Below are 21,571 nucleotides of genomic sequence, written 5' to 3'. Positions count from 1 at the left end.
GCCAGTAGTCCAAGCCTCCACATTATAATACTCGGTACGTTGCATTATGCTATTGGCTATTCGAAACACAGGCGTCTTGGTCTGAGCCGACGCCTAAGTAAAAAATGTGCTCACTAAAAGTGATACCACAGTAATAAATAAGCAAACTCCTATATGCTAACGCACGCACTCGGTACTGTGCTAACGGCTGCTTTAAACTCAGACAGCTTTGCCGAAAAGCCTCAGTGACCCATTCCGAGTAAAACGTGAAAAATATGCTGACCACAAACAGTAAAACAGTCATCCAAGCTCTAGTCCCAACACCTCATACACTGCATTATGCTATGGGCTGCCCAAATTACAGGCTGACAGCTAAGCTGGAAGGTTGTTCCGAGTATCAGGGTAGAAAGTAAATTGTTGCGGGGCATCAGTATTGGAAATGAAGACTGCCCAACCATTTCTAAACGTACTTTACCTGACAAAAACGCCGCTCAAATCACGTCGCAGAACGATGTTTGTATGTTCAGTCTCTTACGGACGTTGCAGTTATGCAGTGATTCTAATGTCTTGATATCCGCGCTTTTCTTTGCCGTTGCTAGAATGTCTACTTTAAGTTGGTGTTCGTTACACTCTGCTCTATCGTGCATGTCTATCCATCATGAGGGATGTGGACGCATTCCTCAAACGTGGTTCCTCAGGTATTTATTCAATCGGTTTCAAATGGGGGCGTTTTGCTTTTTTATGTCAAACGTCCCGGGCATGTTACGAAACATCTTATGTGCTGTGGTATTCCGTGTACAAAAAAGAAATGCCGTTCAGCTTATAAATACATGTATGACTCCAGCTGGAAGCGGTGGATGCTCCAGGGATGATTGTATCAGCATATGTGTCACCTACCTAATTTTACCTGCCATAGCCAGGTAATGCATGGACTGTAAACGATGCCATTTAATCAGTACCTCCTGGTATACTGAATGTTATTGTTTTCTGCTGAAGATGTCATAATGCGTAATAATTGCAAATACAGATACCGTGATATGGTGTAGCATATGTATACTTATCGACATACATCAGTATCTATATGCATATATATATATACATATATATATATATATATATATATATATATATCAAAACAGACTTTGGAGTTTCACCTTTTATGTAATACTTTATCAGGAAGGCCTCGATGTTCCACCGCGAAGCTCACAGAGACAAGACAAAAAAATGTCAACGCGTGGGATGATACTTGTTTGGCGCCACGACGAACAAATTTGGAAGGTGGCAATAGCAGCTATTATTGGCATGCACGGATGCACGCGAACAAGTCGTAGAACGATAAAAGAGGAAGGTATATGTGTAGTGGTTTGTGGTCCCCGGTGGCAGCCGATTGTGCAGTTCCCATTCCTATTACAATGTGGAGCTGTTTTGTGTATGGCCAATACTCCTCGGGGATCGGCGCCGGGCCGTTATGCACAGCCGTCGTGCGTCATTTGGCCTTTTGTGGGAAGCGTATCGGCTGAGACGGTCTTTTGCCCCCAGAACAATAAAGGCTCGGAGCTATTCCTGGGCGTCGGTGCTTTGGGCCTGAATATCTACGACAAGGAGAACAAGCTAACGCCCAAGATCTCCTTCCCCTGGTCGGAAATCAAGAACATCAGCTACGACGACAAGAAGTTCACCATCAAGATAGTCGACAAGTCAGCGCCGAATTTCGTCTTCTTTTCTCAGAATTTAAAAATGAACAAGCTGGTAAGCCAAGCACTATGTAGAGTAATGTCATCTGTCTCGAAGTAATCGGCCCTTCGAACAGCCGTCAAGCTTTTCGGCAAACCAATCAGCTGTTTCAAATCACCCGATGTTTCGCAGCCTCATGCAAAGCGCGCCACGTTTATGTTTCGTACACGCCTGTCTGAGTAAGGCACCCAGTGGCACCTGTACGTGGCGCGCGACCGATTATTTGACGTTTGATTGGAGTTGCGGTGTGAGTGTGTGTCAATCGCTTGTCAAAGGCTTTGCCGGCCTCTATCATATGAACAGTAGTTGTATTGTTCCGACCCTCAGCGCGTGAGACGACGATAGCCAATTGGTCACGGCATATGCATTTAACCCGTCGTAAATAATCGGTCATGTGAATGCCTATTAACCCGGTCATATAGCAGGCTGTGATCTAGTGCAATACGCGTCATGCTGCGACGGAGCAAATCCTACAGCCAGTCTCACGTGGAAAATACACCGGCACAATTGTTTGTTAAAAAGCCGGCGCTACTGTGGCCACCACGGTCGACCGGGAGCTGGCGGAGCTGCGGCGAATCCTTGAGCCACTCTGACCCAGCAGATGCTGACACCCGACAGATCCTGGACCTGTGCATCGGCAACCACGATCTGTACATGCGGCGTCGCAAGCCCGACTCGATGGAGGTCCAGCAGATGAAGGCTCAGTCGCTGGAGGAGAAGAAGAGGTGGGTGCCAATCAGTCAGGTGGTTGCCGTCTGTGTGTGGTGTGATGCTATGCGGGCACGACACGCTCGTCCACGTGAAGCAGACCAATTGGCTCGCGCACACTTTTTATGGGTGTGTCAGAGTGCGAGAAAGAAAGGACTGTGTGCGCTTCGTGCGTCTGATCGGAGTGCACTGCTTGCGTCACGCGGTAACACTGCGTTCGCGGCTGCACGTTGGCTGTCTGATGCTGGGGAGTGCTCGCGCCACGGTCAGGTTTGATCGGGTTAGGTGGCGACGGCGGCTGGCCATAGCCATCTGAGAGACCGGCGCGCGCCGCTCCGTGATTGGAGCACACGTGTCCAAAACGAACGCATGCAAAAGTGGCATTGGGTGTGGCGGCATACACAGTGTTGGTGTGGTACCGATAGGCAGTGGCTGTGATAGGCTGTGTTGTCAGGTGTGTCATCTGGGCGCCCGAGGCCGCAGGCCATTATACTCTAGGGGCAGTTTGACAGTTGGTTCGTTCGGGGCAGACCGAACGACGACGCTGACGATGCGAAGAGACGCCATTTCGCCCTGGGCACAGTGCCGACTAGCGAAGCCGCTGTTCATTGGGAGTATTCTACGGCGGCAGCGCTCACGTTCGAAAGCGCAAGCTGTTAATAGTATGGTGCCAGGCGAGATCTACACTGCTGATAGGTTACCGCTGCAGTCAGTCAGTCCCCAAATCCAAATAGTATCATCAGCGGAGGTGTCTTAGTCTTAGAAGGTCTTAGAGTCTGGACAAGATCGCGGCGTTAGGAAACAGGTGCGCGGCGGCCGTCCCGCCCGACGGGAGTCTGGAGTCGGGAGTCAGTCTGAGTCGGGGGGTGGCGCCGACGGGAACAGACGGCGCGGCGTCCCGCCCGACGGGAACAGACGGCGCGGCGTCCCGCCCGACGGGAACAGACGACGCGGCCGTCCCGCCCGACAGGAATAGAAGGTGCGGCGTCCCGCCCGACGGGAATAGAAGGCGCGGCAGGAATAGAAGGCGCGGCGTCCCGCCCGACAGGAATAGAAGGCGCGGCGCCCCGCCCAACAGGAATAGAAGGCGCGGCGTCCCGCCCAACAGGAATAGAAGGCGCGGCGTCCCGCCCGACGGGAATAGACGACGCGGCGCCCCGCCCGAGGAAAAGGCTACCGGCGGGCAACACCACATGCCTGGAGGTAAGCCATCAAAGGCTGCCGCTGGAGAGGCCGAGTGTGACCTGGGCCGAAGGCACATGACGTCATGCGCGGCTGCTGTCAGTCACGCTCCAGCTGGCCTCAGCAGGAGGCTGGCGCAACAGGTCCAGGGCGGCGACTAGCAGCTGGACCGACGGTCAGAATGCCAGGCAGCAGCTGGATGGACAGGATCAGAAGACCCAGATGACTAGAAGGCTCACTCAGGTAGCTGATGCAGTCAGAGCCGAGACGAGAGAAGGTATCACCCGTCTGGCACCATGCCTGGCCGGGCTTCAGATCGCGGCCGCCAACACGGCGGCCGGAGAGCACGCCTGCCGCTTGAGCAGGACCTGCTGCCGAAGCCTCTGCCCTGGCTTTGGTGACCATGCTGCGTAAGGGCGGCCGTGCCGACCGCTGCAGGCGGATGCCCGCCCTGTACAGCCGCGCACCAGTAGCAGCACCAGAGCCAAGCTCGCATAAATACCGTCTGGCGGAAGGACAGTTAGCGGCCGCGTCTGCTGGCTTGACCTGAGACGAGCGGCGCCCTGCCGGCCGGGGCTCGGAGGAAAGACGGCGCAGGCTGCGGCGCGGCATGGCAGCGCTGGCGCAGAAGGCAGCCATCGGGGACTACTGCCGATGCCTTCGGGCATGCTCGGTTCGAGTCGCCGGCGGGTTGGAGGGGTTGCCAGCCGAAGACAGTCGAGTGTGGTCAGCGCCGATATCATCAAGCTGCCAGGGCTATGGGCCGAATGTACTGAAGGGGTGCAGCTGACAAAGCTCACGGAGTCCCAGTCGGGCACCGAGGCGGCAGCACGCGACCGTCGCTCCCGGCTGAGTGGTGACACCGCCAGGAGGGAGGTCACGTGAGGCCGTCTGCTGCCGCTCCGGCTGAAGAGTCCGAGAACGGCTGCCACCAGACGGCAACGAAAGCCGTCGGGTCCTCACCGGCCACGCGCCTGCAGCCTGTTTGGCAGAAGAATGTACCAGGTGACCGTAGAAATCGGCAGGCCTTCAGGACACCTGAGACTCAGTGGGCTGCTCGAAGGAGAACATTGGAGCCGGGCTCCAAGGACGGGTGAAGACTTAGCAGGCTGCTTGAAGGGGAACATTGGAGCCGGACTCCAAGGACGGATGAAGACTTAGCAGGCTGCTCGAAGGGGAACATTGGAGCCGGACTCCAAGGACGGATGAAGACTTAGCAGGCTGCTCGAAGAACATCCAAGCCAGGCTCCGAGGACGGGTGAAGACTTAGCAGGCTGCTCGAAAAAGAACATTGGAGCCGGGCTACAAGAACGGGTGAAGACTTAGTAGGCTGCTCGAAGAAGAACATCGGAACCAGGCTCCAAGGGCGGGTGGCGTTCGATGAGTTTGTCGAGAGATGGTCTGTAAAATGGTGGCTTGTTTGAAGCGATTTGTTGGATATGTGTGTTTTTATCTCCCGTGGTCTCTCCCCAGGCGGCCTTTTAGGCAGGGAAGCGGCAGTGTTACGATGCGCGCCGGCGGCTCCGCCAGCTTCCCGTATTTGCGTGAACTCGCCGACCTTTTGGGATCGTGGAGTACGGTGGCCCCCGGCCGGTGGGCGAGCGGCCCGGGTAGACAGCCGCTACGTGTGCGCCTCGGGCGGGTCCCCAGATTCTTGCTAGAAGCTGTGTCCAGCGTGCTTCTGTGTGCTCGGTGTGGATGGGGCGCGTCTGAGACTGGTCGGGCGTGAGTGGGGGCTCGGGAAGGCGGGCGGTGGTAAGCTCTCGGTAGGCCTAGCGATCAGGCGTTTGCAAGTGTGACCAGGGCCACCCGGGGCGCGGTTCGAGTTCGAGTTCGGCCACTATGAGCAGCAGTAGTTGAGGCCGGGTTTTCTCCATCGCCAGCCTGCGAAGGCTGTGTGCTGGAGGCGTTTTTGATGGCAGTGCAGGTCACGCCATACTGAAAACGCCAGTCTGCCGAGCCAGTTCGCAGGACTTCAAACATATCTGATGCATTGTGCATTTGACGTGAAAATGAGTCAGTACCTATGAATTGGAACTTAATTAAATGAAATGGTAACCGTGGCCCTAGAATACTGAAACATCATTTCTGTACGTGTTGCTGTTGCATGTGTGCTCATGGCGGACATAATGCCAATGATCTGTGTATGTTGCCATCCCCGATGTTTTACCACGTGGCAGTCCCTCGTACTCCCCGACGTGTCAAGCTTTGAGCAAGCCAGGGCGCTCAGTTATAATGCATTTATTGCCTGCGCGGAACGTTGGCTGGCATTGGACATCGACGTCCCATTGATTGGTGAGCCTTTTCGTCTCACCAGTAAGCATTGGAAGGATCAGACCAGGCCTGACGCTCCGGGGTCATCGCCGCTGCGCAATTCATATATCCACGATGTCATCTGTCTCAGCTGTATTGGGGACGTTGCTTTCAGATTAGAGTGAGCTTCGTTAGAGTAGAGCTGAGGATTTATCGGCCCTGATTGTCTTCTGCTGTGCCGCGGACTGCTGTACATTACGCGAATGGCTACATTTCGGATACGTTATGGCGGCGAGGTTTTGGCCGCCGCCGGAGGGCGTGTCGCGCGTGCATGCCGGTGTAGAGAACGGCCTGTGGCGGTGCGCCGTGCTGCTGCTCATCGGTAAATGGGTGCGGGCTGGGGGCCGTCTGACCTGCCGCTCCGATCAGCCGTCTCGGGCCGTGGCGGGGGCCGTCGGAACTGTCGTTCCGATCGGCCGCCTCGGGCCGTGGCGGGGGCTGTCTGACCTGCCGCTCCGATCGGCCGTCTCGGACCGTGGCGGGGGCCGTCTGACCTGCCGCTCTGATCGGCCGCCTCGGGCCGTGGCGGGGGCCGTCTGACCTGCCGCTCTGATCGGCCGCCTCGGGCTGTGGCGGGGGCCGTCCGACCTGCCGCTCTGATCGGCCGTCTCAGGCCGTGGCGGGCCTGTGCCTCAGTGGTCGGTGGGCCGGGCGTCAGTGATGGTGGGCCGGGTATCAGTGATCGGTGGGCCAGGCATCAGTGATCGGTGGGCTGTGCCTCACTGATGGGAGGACTGTGCCTCAGCGATCGGCGGACCAGGATATAATTAAGTCCGCTGGGATCTCGGAATGTAACGGATAGGTTGGCTCGCATGTGAATTCAAGCAAATTGTCGGGGCGTAAGCTACCAACTTGGCTGGCAACTTTGGGAACTCTTTGGAAACTTTTCCCAAGGGCAGCGATGACGAAAATAAAAAAAAATAATGAAAGGCGCAGGCTCAAGCCCCACTTATCTCGTCGTAGCTCCAAATATATTGCCCAGTGCTGATTCGAGTGTCTAGAAAATAGACACGGTGTGGGATATTTTCTAAACACTTGAATCAGATGTGTATCAATGAATCTGAGACCGGAATCAAATGTGTATTCTGCCGTTATAAATAGGTGGCAATGGCAAAATACATATTTTCCATGGTCGTAATTTCGTCGATCGAAACTTTGCAGTGTAAGGAGGAAGGGTTCATTTAGAGCCTCGTGCAACTGCTTTTCGGGCCTATAAACGTGCAAATGACAAGAACAAACCACAGCCACCTAGGCGTGCGCTTGCACAGATATCGTTGGAGAGAGCTGCCACGGCGTCGCTGTAGCCTGTGTGACGGCCCATGTCGTTGTCGGGACCCGCACGTGTCGCCCCGATGCACAGGTGCCACCACTTCTCATCTGACGACCTCACCTGAAGGACATAGGACTTCTTGGCCTGAAATGTGCAATCAATATTAAATTGACTACTTACGACGGACTTGACTTACCAAAAGACATGGCATTATTGGTACGTGCCTCTTAACCCTCGGGATCCACCACTGATGGCACCAGGGCCTAGCAGGTTTCAATCGCACGTCAAAAGATGGTCGAGGAAAGTCACAGAATTCCATTGTTTTTGTATATTTTTTCCTTGATGGCATCTTCTTCACTTGCATATACCTTTTTGGTTCGGGCGTTGCTCTTCAGTTACTCGATTTTCACCCCATGTCTGATGTCTGGTAGTTGTCCAAACGTCTGCGTTATTTATGGTGAAACGCGGCTCTTGAGGCATGTAATCAGCAGTGATATCTCACTATTGGCCAATTCATTGCCGTCTGTCGTGGGAACACTTGGTGCTGCGTCACCACATACAAGTACATCCCAATGCATTGACAATGAGCACAAAACAGCCGATGAGATGAGATATATGCGTGATGCTCTGTGGCGTCATATATGTGTGGGTGACTCGGATTGGTGGCACGCTAAAGGCTGCACAACTTCACATGCATCAAGCTCAGAAAGGAGAGGATTTCAAGTCTTCAAAAGGACATGGCTGTGAACTGCAGAGAATGACCATGACAATGTCCATCTCAGTTTAAACCCGCCATATAAATATGGAACAGTCCCTTCACGTGCCTTCTCGGCTCGCACCTAAGAATGCGCTAGAGGGCTGGGTCACGTCAGGGGACAAACGCCCTTATGAGCGTCGCCTCTTCGCCATCTCAGCGCACGGCCCGGATCGTGCAGGCTGTCGTCTGCCTGGGGTGCTACTCGCGAGTCTGATCGGGTAAAAGAGCTCGTGGGCGCGCGTTTCCTTATCACCAGCGTGACCCTGGGCGTGCGCTGATCCTAATAACCCCGTCTGCGGGCGGACCCTGCCAAATTGCCACGACTCACTGCGGCCGCGCAGCAATATGGACGCAGCTGCTTTGTAGTGTTGCCCCGCACCAATAATTCACAATGACCATCTGTTACCGCCGGCGCTGGTTGTCTACGATATTGTCGCCGTCATCTGCAGCGGGCGGTGATTGGCCGGTGGCGGCGCTGCGGTCGGTCTGCCGAGCCGTGGACACCAGCATCGCGCCGCCGTACCCAGTGTTGCATCCAGAGGCGCGGGGCCATGACCTCCTCTTGCACCTGAAGGGTCCCGAAGGGTCCCATTAACTCGGAATAGGCGATAACTGGCCAAAGGGACGTTTCTTTTAACTCAAAACACAGAACGGATTTATTGTATTTGCATGCGACCAGAAATATAAAATGACCTTTAGCAAGTAACTAATTTTTTGTTGATTGAGAGGGATCATTTTGGTTGTGGTAGGTTTTAGTGCCCATGTCGCTGTTCATTAGCCCTACACTGTTGCCGGCGTCCCTAGATGTCCATTTTTTGGTGCACTCCGATCAGTAAGGAGCCTTCCACGTAGCTCTTGATTCCTTCAAAATTGCTCTGTGGACCCTGTCCAGTTGTCGGGCTCTGCATGCTTAACTGCAGTGGCACTTTTCAGCGATTAAGGACCTTGCACGAATTCTGTAGAGGGCCAAGAAGGTCGCTGCCGCGAAATTCAACAAGCTTCTCGACATCGCCAAATGTAGTTGCAAGTCCCAGCGCAGCTGCAAAGGCCCAATTTCCCACCGACTGCCGCAAGAGATAGTTGCCCTACTGAAGGATCAGTCAGACTCTGGCAGCACGGCCAGACAACCCCAGGGGCGTCCTGTCTCGGTCGCCAGTGAGGTGCTTGTTGCTGAACCGCAGTGGCCTCCCCCGCCGGCTGCTGAGCCCGTGTCGGCTGATGGGCCCCGTCGGCTGCTGAGCCAGCGGCGGCCGCCAGTGCTGAGCTTGATCCTGCTCCGGGATCAAGTGGCCTCGGCGCTGGCGAGTCGGCCGAAAGTATGGGTTCTGACCCGGCTCCGTGCATGACAGACGCTGGTGACGACGAGAGTGTGGGTTCTGACCCGACCCCGTGCATGACGGACGCTGGTGACGACGAGAGTGTGGGTTCTGGCCCGGCTCCGTGCATGACAGACGCTGGTGACGACGCCTCTGTGCGCATTCCGAGTGGCACTGCTGTCACCGCAGATGAGAGCTTTAACGATCGGACGAACACCGCTCTTGCGGTTAACCGCTACGCTGTCTCGAACCGGACGGCTGCTGCCATTACCGACGCCTTGCAGCAAGACAGCAGAAATGGACTGGGTGCTTCAGATATCGTAAATCCTAGGAAGATCTGGGCGAGACGGAGTGAAAAAGGAGACGGCTCGTCAAAATGCTGAATCGATCTACATGTCAAGGTTTGTCCAGCCTCGACTTTGACGGCCGCAAAGACAGGACCAACATAACTCACAGCCGTCGAAGAACGTTTGGCTGTCATCGCGGAGCCAGGCAGCCGCAACGTGGCCCACTTCACGCCCGAATTCCGCCGCACCCTCCGTCTGCGCGACGAGATACACTCCTCGAGCCTGCAGTTCGGCGAACGCATCAAGGTGCTCGGCTGCGACGACACGGCCGTCAACACCGGGGCGACAGGCGGCGTGTTCCGGCTATTTGAGCTGGTCACCGAGTCATCCGTGCACTGGTTCATCTGTCGGCTGCACGGCCACAAGGTAAACCTCCGCCACCTGCTGCTGAGCCTGGACGGCACGACCGCGGGACCGAATTTTTTCTTGACCCATCGACAAGACCTGCGCCGAAGAGGTCTAGGAGAGAGACTTTGTGGCATTCAAGCGTTTGTCGGGTCACTTGCCTAACCTGCCGGTCCACGTGATCCAGCAAATGAGGACTGACCAGCACTTGCTGTCCGTGCTGGCCTCAGGCGTTGAAAGCGGTATAGTGACAGCCCGACCGCAAATCAGACCAACAAACCGCGCCAGGTAAATATGAAAACACATTGCCTTCGAGTTCATAGCCGTGAATGCCGAAACTTAATCACGGTTCTTTTGGTATTTCATGTGCGCATTGTCAAAGGAAGTCTTCCTCAGGTGTACGGGGTTTTAAACTGAACTGGCCATCTGGAAGATCATTCGGTGGCAGGCATAGCCCTGCCCTTCTTTAGACCTAAACCCTTCTTGTTCCTGAGGTACACGCCCGCGAATAGGTGCAGGCTATTTCGGGGAGAATGGTTCAAAGTTCGCCAGGCATCCATGATGTCATAATAACGTCAATGCAATCCTGCGGTTCCATGGGCCATGCGGCGATTAAGGCAACTAAAAATATTGTTGTCGAGTAGTTCATATCTGACGTTCGTGAGTACGGTTTTCAGATGTAACGGTTGTCGATTCGCTCTCAATCAATGGTGTGCGAGGTGCGATGACAGTCAATCGATGGCGTATTGCGAAGCGCATTTGCTAAACCAAGAAGCTGTGTTGTCAGAAGCATCCATTTTCAAGGATACCAGTAGTATAAATGAGCGTATTTTACGATATATGCTTGCTTTGCTATCTTCAAATGTGGAACATTTTCTTTCAGCGCTTATTCAATACCCTACGTTATATCATAGTGTGTCGTTTCAGTTTTTCGTTGGTTCGCGCTTTTTCCATAAGTCTATTTTCCTTGCCCTTGGTCGCCGTACAGCTGATGGAATGGCAAGATTTGATTGGTATTATTGTGACGTCATAGGTGCCCAGATGATTTGGAAAGTCTCCCTGAAATAGTCTGCTCATCCCTGCGGATGTGTAGCTCAGAAACTAGGATTTAGGTTAAAGAAGGACAGGGCTGTGAGCTGCACCGAATGATCTTTAAGACGGCTATGTAATTTTAAACCTCTACACAAAGGCTGAACACTCCATTTAATGTCGATATTAGTCGATGTATAAATTAAAAGTGTATTCATGATAATGGGGTACATTGTTGTTTTTTTTCTTTTAAGCAACTTCACGGTTATTATGCTGTCCTGACAGCCTTGCGTCCGCCGCCCGTGGTCGTAGCAGCAGGCCACAACGCGGCAGCCGTCGCCGCATTATTCCGCCCGTCCGCTGTCTGCAAGCAAGTCCTGTCCTGTCTAACCTGTTGGTATCACAGCAGCAGTTGTGAGTTACTGATTCCTGCGCAAGTCCCATTGTCACTTGCCATGCAATTCACCAACTTAACCTAACTTAGAGTAGCCCATATGTTAGACATCGTCTCAATTCACCCATTTGTTGACAGCATCACTTATGATAAAAACGTGATAAAGCTCATATTTTTGGCTGGTTTGAACATGCATTAAAAATGCAGTTGCAAGTGCTTCAGGTCATTTGTGTAGGCTTGCTGACATCAGACAAAGTTCAGCATTTTTATTCAGGTCATTTCTCTGAGCTTGCTGACGTCAGAGAAAGTTCACAACACACAAATGAAAACACTTTAAATCGTTTTGAACAACTTATTTTGATTGTCATGGTTCACCTATGTCAAGGGCAATAATGGGTATGCTCCACAAAACAATCTCTCTTCTCCAAAAATAACACAACTTTAGATGACCATGCCAGTATTGTTGCTTGTTTTTTCAGCTGCAGCAAAGGCATCTATTTAGGCTTGTTTATTCACATTTAATGACAAAGTCTGAGATGCTGGCTTCACATTTTAAATGGGATGGTCTGACTTTTTGCCTAATGCTGACATTTACCTCGTGTTATAATTGCTATGCAGGTTAGAGTATCCCAGGGTTAACATAATAGTGTATGTATACAGTAGTCATTTGCCAGCCAGCAAACCGTGACAACTATGGAAAACATCTGGTTAAAGCAACCATGAGGGACCACTTCAAGAAATTTGGGGCAAATAATCAGGACTATAGAACCGAATAAGCCCATTGCATGCCTTGTGACATCGTAATTTGTCTTACGGCAAAACTCGATGGATGAAAACAGAAAATGGCTAACTCTGGTTACAAATTATGTGATGAAAGCAGGTAAGGTAAGCGATTACTTGGTCCACAGGAGACTTACTGGCTTTTTCAGGGCACACTTTTCCTGGTTCCCCAAATCAAGAAGTCAGTAAGACAGTTTGCACAGTTTGCTGACAGACAGAGTCAACCCACTCACCAATATGAATATTACCATTAGGCAAATATAACTATCAATCACTTCCACCAACCTACGAGCATTAAAATGCACAACAAGTAGGAGGTGTGCATGATAAACATTTCCAGAGGGCAGAATTTTGCTATCAATCGCTTCTGTATTAGCTGCGTCAGGTCTGTCCCAAAGCGCTATATGGCAACATAAGGATAAGCTTGTCAGGTAGCCTGGTGAGTTAGGCACCCGAAAGGCTTAGATTTATCATTATCGAGCACCGCCATGAACCGAAAAATGTCTAACCGAGGGTTTAACAGGGAAAAAATGGTAAAGATAAGTTCCGTGCTTCAAATTGTCTCCTTCATTTCCTTTGAATCGTTCACTCTTGGGCGCATATAGAACATGCTTGGGCGGCTGGCGAAGTAATCCAATTTATGTATAAAGTACGTGCAAGTTTGCAGTTGAAACATGTTGCAGAGAGATTGGTCAACATTTTAAGCAACAGATGGTACTTTTAAAGGCAATGGGAAATGAGGCAAGATGAAGTGGCATCACACTCGTATGATACCAAGAAAAACAACAGTAGTTAAGTTGATATCAAGACTGATAATTTTATGGAAAATTTTGGAATCAGCTGATTTGACATAAAATCTGTAAAAAGTGTTCAAACAGTGGTATTCATCTTGTAAATTTTATTTAGAAGACATGTCATGAATTTTTTACGCTTGGATTTCGGGAGTGACGCAATTTAATGGTCAGATTTTTTCGGGTAAAAGAAATACGTGGAGCAAAATTATCTACCTGGCCTTGCTGGTGTTTGTACCAGGCCCCGCTTTCCTGGTGTGGTGGTGAGACAAAAAAATTTGGGATGCATGAAAACCTAGCACTTGGCACACTGCTGGCGATTGTTATGCATTTTGTAAACAAACCAAACTTGATGCATGCAAGCGGCTGGAGTCGATTGGGGGGGGGGGAGGGGGGGTCTTGGACTTGAGGGTACCTGGCGCCCTTGCTCTGTGCATACATATACATGATTCATATGTAGGTGAGATAGGACATAGCCATAGATGTCCAGGTTCTGCGGAGCCTTGTTTATGCTTGGTGGTTTCAAGTGAGCTCGGTTTTGGATCACATCTGAAAACCTCAGAAAGGGAAATGGGGTTTGGCATGTGCGATTAGACAATGTCAGGCAGGAGTGAAAAATTCACATAACATGTGGGGAGAAGGAGTGGAAAATTCCTCCTCATAGGGTGTTGCTTTAGACCCAAAGTCGGCAGTTCTAGGACACTGCTCAACTTTCTACCATATGAAACTTACTCATACAACAAGTCATACAAACGTACTCGTACAACGAGTTCATACACAACACCTTAACTTTCTACCATATCATGATCGATCGGGCAATGGCTGAGTTGCCACTGGGCCTTGAAACGGTACATTTTCGCACTCACCGCTGTAAGAAGCGCTCGGTAGCATCGTTTCCGTACTGGGAGGTATTTGGCATCGCTTGCCGCCCACGGTTTGGTGTGACCTGTGGCGTCCACCGCAGCTGAGCAGCAACTGCAACGCCGGGCATAGGTTTGTGGTGATATTTTGAGCGGCACGCTGCTCACCATTTAAAGTTTTTGGGAAAAACTTATGCTGTTCCTTATGACTTTGAACCCCTGCGCCAGGAGATTTATTTGTCTCATTTGTTTTGTTGCTGGTGACACACCGGTCTCCATACGCTATCGCCGAGGTCATACGCCAGCTTGCTGGGGTACTCTCGGTTGCTGAGGGACCCTTCATGCTAGTCTCGGGTTCTTTCCACTTGCTCAGAGGGCCCTGCAATGTTGCTTTGGGCCATGTAAGTTAACTTACCGATGTACTCGATGCTCAAGGGCCCGTCTACATCAGTCATGAAGGACTCTTCGCATTTGCCCTCACTTGCGAGAGACCTTTTACCGTTGCCGGGGCCCTTTCTCATAACCTGCCGGAGCATTTTGATCCTACAGGGGCCCGCCACAACCAGGGGTTGTGGAGACTTCATATCTGTTCTAAGCACCCTTCGCTCTTGTCGAGGTACTTAAACGCTCATCCGCCAAGGCACCCGATCGCTCAGGGCCCTCTGCATTGGTGTTGGGTTCTTCTGTTTGTTCGGGAGAGTTCTTAGCTCTTGCCGGGGTCTAGGTGCTGATGTTCCGGGACAGTTCTGGTCTTTTTGGAGCCCATCACACTGGTTTTGGGCTCATTTCGTTTTCTCGGAGGGCTCTGCTCTGTTGACGGGGGTGGAGGGGAGGGGGAGGGCTCCTTGTTGACCCGCTGCGGCACCCTCGATCGCTTACGTGCCGTTCCTATTGCTTTTGGGTTTATCCATTTCGTCGGAGGGCCTTGGCTGTTGACGGCGCTTACATGTCAATCAGCTTGGGTGTTCTTGATGTCTTCGGGGCGTTTTGGCCTCTTCCCATGAGGCCAGACGAGCTAACTCTTGCCGAAAGCCCGGCACGTGCTTGCGGGCCCTAGGACTAACGTCAGTCATTGTGTTTTGTCTGCTTGCGTATACGGGCTTAAATGAATTGACTCATGTGCACAAGTCCCATATGTAAACCATGTCGATTTTCCTCGGTAGCCTGGCCGCAGATAACGGCAGGCACATACGTTCTGATGAAATGCTACACTCAAATTCCGAACACAATTGTACGTGCCGCCGACGTCACATTTTGCATTGCCCTTGATTGTTTGAATTGTCATGCTCATTATACTTTTGCATCACACTACTAACACAGGTTGAGTGCTAGCATTTTTCATACTCCTTCATTAGAGCCGAAGCAAAAACTCCGCAATAGTCATTAGTCAACAGCTGATCACAACGTCGGCTAGCTGGCTAGCTGGGAAACCTGAGGTACGGGATTCGATTCCCCGCGGTGCCCGCCCTTCCTGCCAGGGTGAGAAGCAGGCGACGCCATATAGCCTCAGCAGCTGAGTGCGTCGTAAAGCTCCAATAGCACACACACGTCGGCTAGCCGGCTAGCTGCTGGAAACCGGGTGGTTGCAACGAACGATGGGATCGAGTGTTGGGCTTGAGTTTGATGGCATCTAGCAGCCAGCTTGATGTCGTTTTTTCATATATTCTACGAAATACTTATTTTTTCATATCCTCCATAAGGCTTAGCCTCAAAATGGCAGGATTAGCCGCGACCTGGAGAGAATGAGCACGCTCTATGCGCACACACATACGCACCAGGCTCAGGTATGTATTGAATTTGGAGGGCGTCGTTTTCTAGGATGTTCACATAAAGCTTCTTTCTCGTGTATAAATTGCAAGGTAAGCATCTTGAAATGTAATGACGAGGTTCCTAGGAATTTTCCCTTTTTGGTGGGGGGGGGGGGGGATATTACTTTCCAGTGAGTCTACAGCGGTGCGTGAGCCTCTCTCCCGCCGCTAACGAAATCCTGGTCCGCGACTGGTTGGATCTGACATCGCAGCCGTGTTGAATGTCAGACATGGCTGGCCTGGATGCCCGATATGTTTGGAAATTTTGGATTTTGTGTTTTTAAATAATGTGAGGTTTTGAATGCCACGCTGGTATGTTTTTTAAATTTTGATAAATTCAGACCGTGACTTTCTTTCTACCGCAAACTTCGCCAGCATTGAGTGAAATTGATGGCTAGTGAAAGAAGACGGCAACTTTCCAATAAACGCGAAGAAATATTTGGTCTTAAAATCTGGTGACCTGGCTGACCCTGCCGTTAGCTACCCATCCGTGCTGTGCCATCGTATGCTCGGATGGCCGGGAAGATTATGGTGCAAGGTCAGCGTTACGGTCTGCTGTCAAACAATATTTTCTCTCACCCATCCCGTCTGTATGGTTTCAGGTAAAGTAATTTTAATGAAACGGCCCTTATTTCTGTGTTGGAGCACATTTTGTCAGCCATGGACCAGGGAAAGTGTTCCCTACTTTACCGTCTGGACCTGGGTAAAACGTCCATGTTATACACCACGTAGAACTTCGCACAAAATTACAGCTTCACCATCGCCTCGATCCGGTTCCAAAATTATTTGCGAGGTCATGTCCGCAGTATTTCTCTTACCGCTTCCTCCAGCGCATGCCACTTTGATCTATCAACCGGATGCCCGTCTGTTTAAGGCTCGTTCTCGAACCTTTACCATGTGGTATGTTTTCTTCCTGTGTCGTCATGCCGGGATGTGCATGCCATTAAATATGCTGACAGCATCCTGGGCTTAGTTTCATCACACGCCACTACGAATCTGCGCAGTTTTGGTTTGCGTCGTATGGACCAAAACACCGAAAACAACTTAGTCGGACCGATGCTTCCTAATCGTCAATGACCTAAGAATCGAGGTGCCGGTGGTGTAGCGGTTAACAGGTCTGCGTTAACCACTGCGCGCCTGGGAAACCGGAGGTACGGGGTTCGATTCCCCGCGGTGTCCGTCCTTGCTGCCAGGGTGAGAGGCAGGCGACGCTATATAGCCTCGGCCGCTGAGTGCGTCGTAAAGCTCCAATGGCACAGACACATACGCACACGCACATACACATACACGCACGTACGCACGCACACGCATACGCACACAGAATTGAGGCTCCCAAGAAAGTTAGGCTGCTTCCGGCGCGTATGCTTACCCGGCAGCATTTAGAAGCGCGCAGTTTCGTAGTTCCGTTTAACAAAACTAGTGGGTGTTTGTGTCTGGCTTGAAATCCTCCCTGACGGCACTTGTCGCTGACACGGAGAGGGTGTTTTCATCACTTAATGATTCTGCGCGAATGGCTTCAAAGTAAATGAAACGAAGCCCAATGTTTTTTTTTTCATTAGGCACATGCTGGCATTGCATGTGTGACCATTCGGTCTGTGAAATTTCGGGGAGATTTCCTCGCTCTTTGGGCGGAGGGAGCAAGCGCGGTTGTCGTTTTTCATCGTCCCGTCGCTGGAGAATGGCACGTCTCTGTTGGCGCTGATGTGTTTTTGAGTCCTCATCGGGCCTCTCCCACCTACGCCCATTACCTTCCACGTCTGTTTTCGTGCCATGGTGTCGACGCTTGTCCTCTCGCACGTCAGATACTGCTTTTCTACGTATGGTAACGGATCCGCCAAGAACTTGTCCGAGGTTCATACGGTCATCAATCTCGTACCCCGTTTCTGGAAAACGGATATATGAGCGCCTTTCTGGCGCGTGGGAGGGTCTGGGCTGGCTGGCGTCACCGGATATGAATACGGCCATTCTCTTGCTCAGAATCCTTAGGGCGGGTGCTTCGTAGTGTCTCGCGGTCAGGTTCTGTACCAACGGGGGCACGCCTGATCATACACGGAGCACGTGCCGTCATGGCATGCTGAGCCGGCCCAATGTCCGCGGCTCCAGGGCTGTTAAACGGATGGCTTCTTTCCGGGTTGCTGTGCAACATGACGCTCGCTAACGGAAATGTTGAATATGTCTACCACTTATGAGAAGGGAACTGATATAGTCAACGGTGACCGGTAGTGCAGCGGTTAAGCCACTGGCCTAGAAACCGATGGTGTGGGGTTCGGTTCCATGCAATGTCCGGCCTTCCTGCCGGGGTGGGAGGCAGGCTACGCGATGTAGCCCCAGCAGCACGGTGCTTTGTGAAGCCCCAGTGGCATCGAAGGGATGTAAGAGATCTTTTACGGACCAGCGAATGCTTTTACAAGATCGAAGTGTATGATGTGCAGGTATCAGCTAATCTTCTACTCTTACTGTTACCATTCTTCCATGTTTCACATCGATTACATTGTATCCTCAAAGGTTCCTTGTTTCGACCAAGTACAGGTGACGATGCTATCAGGCAAGTGAGTGAAGAAGTGGACAAGCCTGCGACATTGCTTCAAAAACAGTTTGCACTCCAGAACATTGTACTGCAAAGGCCCTTATGATATGAGTTTAATGCTACACATCCAGATATTTGTTACACACGCCCCATATTCATTATTCTACACATGACGTCTGGTTCCAACGACACACCAAGAGCAGCTCTTCGCAGCTTAGCTCTTCCTCACTATGGAAACGGAGATGCTACCAATGACAGGCTGTTAAAGGTGATACCAAAAATATCCGCAGGTCTATCGTGTATTTCTCTTCGGTGGTGTGGTTTGTCTCCCCATGAATTACTTGCAGCTGAGTCCGAGCGAGTGGTGTCCCACGGCAGCATGCGCCAAGTGTTGTAGAGTGTCGCGCCGCAGCCTGGTTGTGCGCTTGATGTTTTGCTCCAGCCGTTCGTCTTCTGTCCTTGGAGAACCTCCGATAAAGTGCTTGTGTGACGACGGGCTCTCAGTTTGACTGCCGTGGTTCCCACTCGATGCAGACGGCATGTGGAACGTGAGAAGTTGGAGCGCGAGAAGCAGCTACGCCTGGAGATCGAACGGCAGAAGACGGAACTGGAGCAGCGCCTGCTGCAGTACCAGGACGAGATCCGACTGGCCCAAGAGGCTCTGGTGAGGACGAGATCCGACTGACTGAGGAGGCTCTGGTGAGGACGAGATCCGGCTGTCTGAGCAGGCTCTGGTGAGGATGAGATCCGACTGGCCCAGGAGGCTCTGGTGAGGAGATCCGACTGGCTGAGGAGGCTCTGGTGAGGAGATCCGACTGGCTGAGGAGGCTCTGGTGAGGACGAGATCCGACTGTCTGAGGAGGCTCTGGTGAGGATGAGATCCGACCGTCTGAGGAGGCTCAGGTGAGGACGAGATCCGACTGTCTGAGGAGGCTCTGGTGAGGACGAGATCCGACTGTCTGAGGAGGCTCTGGTGAGGAGATCAGACTGTCTGAGCAGGTTCTGGTGAGGATGAGATCCGACTGTCTGGGGAGGCTCTGGTGAAGGCGAGATCCGACTGACTGAGGAGGCTCTGGTGAGGAGATCCGACTGTCTGAGGAGGCTCTGGTGAGGATGAGATCCGACTGGCTGAGGAGGCTCTGGTGAGGAGATCCGACCGTCTGAGCAGGCTCTGCTGAGGATGAGATCCGACTGTCTGAGCAGGCTCTGGTGAGGACGAGATCCGACTGTCTGAGCAGGCTCTGGTGAGGATGAGATCCGACTGTCTGAGCAGGCTCTGGTGAGGACGAGATCCGACTGGCTGAGGAGGCTCTGGTGAGGAGATCCGACCGTCTGAGCAGGCTCTGGTGAGGATGAGATCCGACTGTCTGAGCAGGCTCTGGTGAGGACGAGATCCGACTGGCTCAGGAGGCTCTGGTGAGGACGAGATCCGACTGGCTCAGGAGGCTCTGGTGAGGACGAGATCCGACTGGCCCAGGAGGCTCTGGTGAATTCGATATTAGACTGGAGGAGAAATGTCTGATGGAGACAACTTCGGTCAGTTCAGTGTGTTCTGACTTTCATAAGAGCTGCGTATGCGCCGCATGGTTTTGTCAGAAACCTTTGCTATTATTTTAACTGGGAACTGTTTTCACTCGCGGCACAGGGCAAGAATACGTGTTAAGCACCTGATTTTTCTGAATGTTCTCATTAAATGTACATCAGCCGTACCAAATTTCACGTTTGTTGTTTCGTGGTTCTAGAAGGACTATTCGGGCTTACAGTACCGACCAGGCCGCCCTGCGAGAGATGACGTTGGTATTCCTGTTAGTGTGCTGACGCATTTGTCACCTTGAGATTACAATTGCCAAAGTAGAAATGTGGCGCACGTTGTTTGCGTTGTGTGGAGCGGAACGGTGTTAGGATGTGGTTATCTTGGACGATTGCTGGGGCGTTTAGCATCAAGTGTTTGGTGCATGTCGACGGTTGTTCAAATAAGTCCCGCAGAATTGATTGGAAGTGGTTTCGTAATAAAGGTCGGGCGCGGGGAACTGGTTGGCCCGATACATCTCATTACTGCCAAACTCACCAGCGTCGGCTCTGTCAAAACAGGTCTGCCTATCAGAAGATCGAACCGCCCATTTCGCCTCGCGGGAAGCTTCCGGTGTGGCGCAGTGGATGGACGTCGCAGTTCATAATTCTCTACCCTGATTTCTCTGATTTTGATAAGTTCTCTCTGAGTCCTCAGAAATCCGCATTCAAGCTGTCGGCGTCGTCTGCTCCGCAGGCGGAAGGCGAGGGGTGCCCTGAGCTATGGGCGGGCGTGGGATAGCCCCAGCGCCATTGGGCGGGCTGCCGTCCATGTAGACTGACTGCGCTGGCTGTGGCCTGACAGGTGCCGGCGGGCGGGCGTGGGATAGCCCCAGCGCCATTGGGCGGGCTGCCGTCCATGTAGACTGACTGCGCTGGCTGTGGCCTGACAGGTGCCGGCGGGCGGGCGTGGGATAGCCCCAGCGCCATTGGGCGGGCTGCCGTCCATGTAGACTGACTGCGCTGGCTGTGGCCTGACAGGTGCCGGCGGGCGGGCGTGGGATAGCCCCAGCGCCATTGGGCGGGCTGCCGTCCATGTAGACTGACTGCGCTGGCTGTGGCCTGACAGGTGCCGGCGGGCGGGCGTGGGATAGCCCCAGCGCCATTGGGCGGGCTGCCGTCCATGTAGACTGACTGCGCTGGCTGTGGCCTGACAGGTGCCGGCGGGCGGGCGTGGGATAGCCCCAGCGCCATTGGGCGGGCTGCCGTCCATGTAGACTGACTGCGCTGGCTGTGGCCTGACAGGTGCCGGCGACACCGGCTGTTTCTGATCTGGCGGGGCGTGGCGGCGCGGCTCACCAGTCGCCGATGTTCAGTGTTCGCCGCCGCTGAGCGCCGCTTCCACTTCTCGTGCACCTTCCACCACCAGGCAACTCAAGTGAAAGTAACGGCCCGGGAGGGACCAGCTGCCATTAGGCGGGATGGCGTACTGCGCCGGCCCCTTGTCTCCAGCCGGATTACACAGCACAGCGCGACGTGGGACGTGATGGTTCTGAGCAGGCTTTCAGCCGGGCGGCCGCGCGCCCAGTCTTGTTTGATGCTCAGCCGTGCAGCCGCATGGGCTCCGGAATGAAATCAGAACGCCGACCATGGTTCGGGCAGCTCCCGTTACGCTATGCAAATGCACATCAATCAGCTAGCTACAGCGCGTTGGGGCCCAGGGGCCGACCGGGCCGTTTTGATACAGCGCCTCGCCTACGTGACGGGCTCACTGATCAGCGGCGGGTGGTCTGCCCAGCGTTCCGTTATAGCAGCTGGCTGCTCCTCGGCGACCTAGCCGAAACCTTATCATCCATGTGATTGGATCGACGCTGCGGCCGCAGGAGTCTGACGCAAAGTACTGTTAAATGTCCAACTAAACG

At 52.8% G+C, this 21,571-nt stretch overlaps 1 protein-coding gene across 1 annotated transcript in view; it reads left to right on the top strand.

Annotated features, from left to right (window-relative positions):
* Window positions 1-21,571, top strand: part of Mer (ezrin/radixin/moesin family protein merlin) — an 83,126-nt gene that overhangs the window by 28,893 nt on the left and 32,662 nt on the right. Inside the window, exon 11 of the mRNA XM_037237628.1 lies at window positions 18,675-18,804. Within this exon, the coding sequence (XP_037093523.1) occupies window positions 18,675-18,804 (130 nt within the window). The remainder of the gene's footprint in view (window positions 1-18,674; window positions 18,805-21,571) is intronic.

Source organism: Pollicipes pollicipes, unplaced genomic scaffold (assembly GCF_011947565.3).
Source record: "Pollicipes pollicipes isolate AB1234 unplaced genomic scaffold, Ppol_2.1 Scaffold_7261;HRSCAF=8764_pilon_pilon_pilon, whole genome shotgun sequence".
NCBI lineage: Eukaryota > Metazoa > Arthropoda > Thecostraca > Pollicipedomorpha > Pollicipedidae > Pollicipes > Pollicipes pollicipes.
Note: the sequence above shows the minus strand (reverse complement) of the source record. Positions and strands in the feature narration are given on the sequence as shown.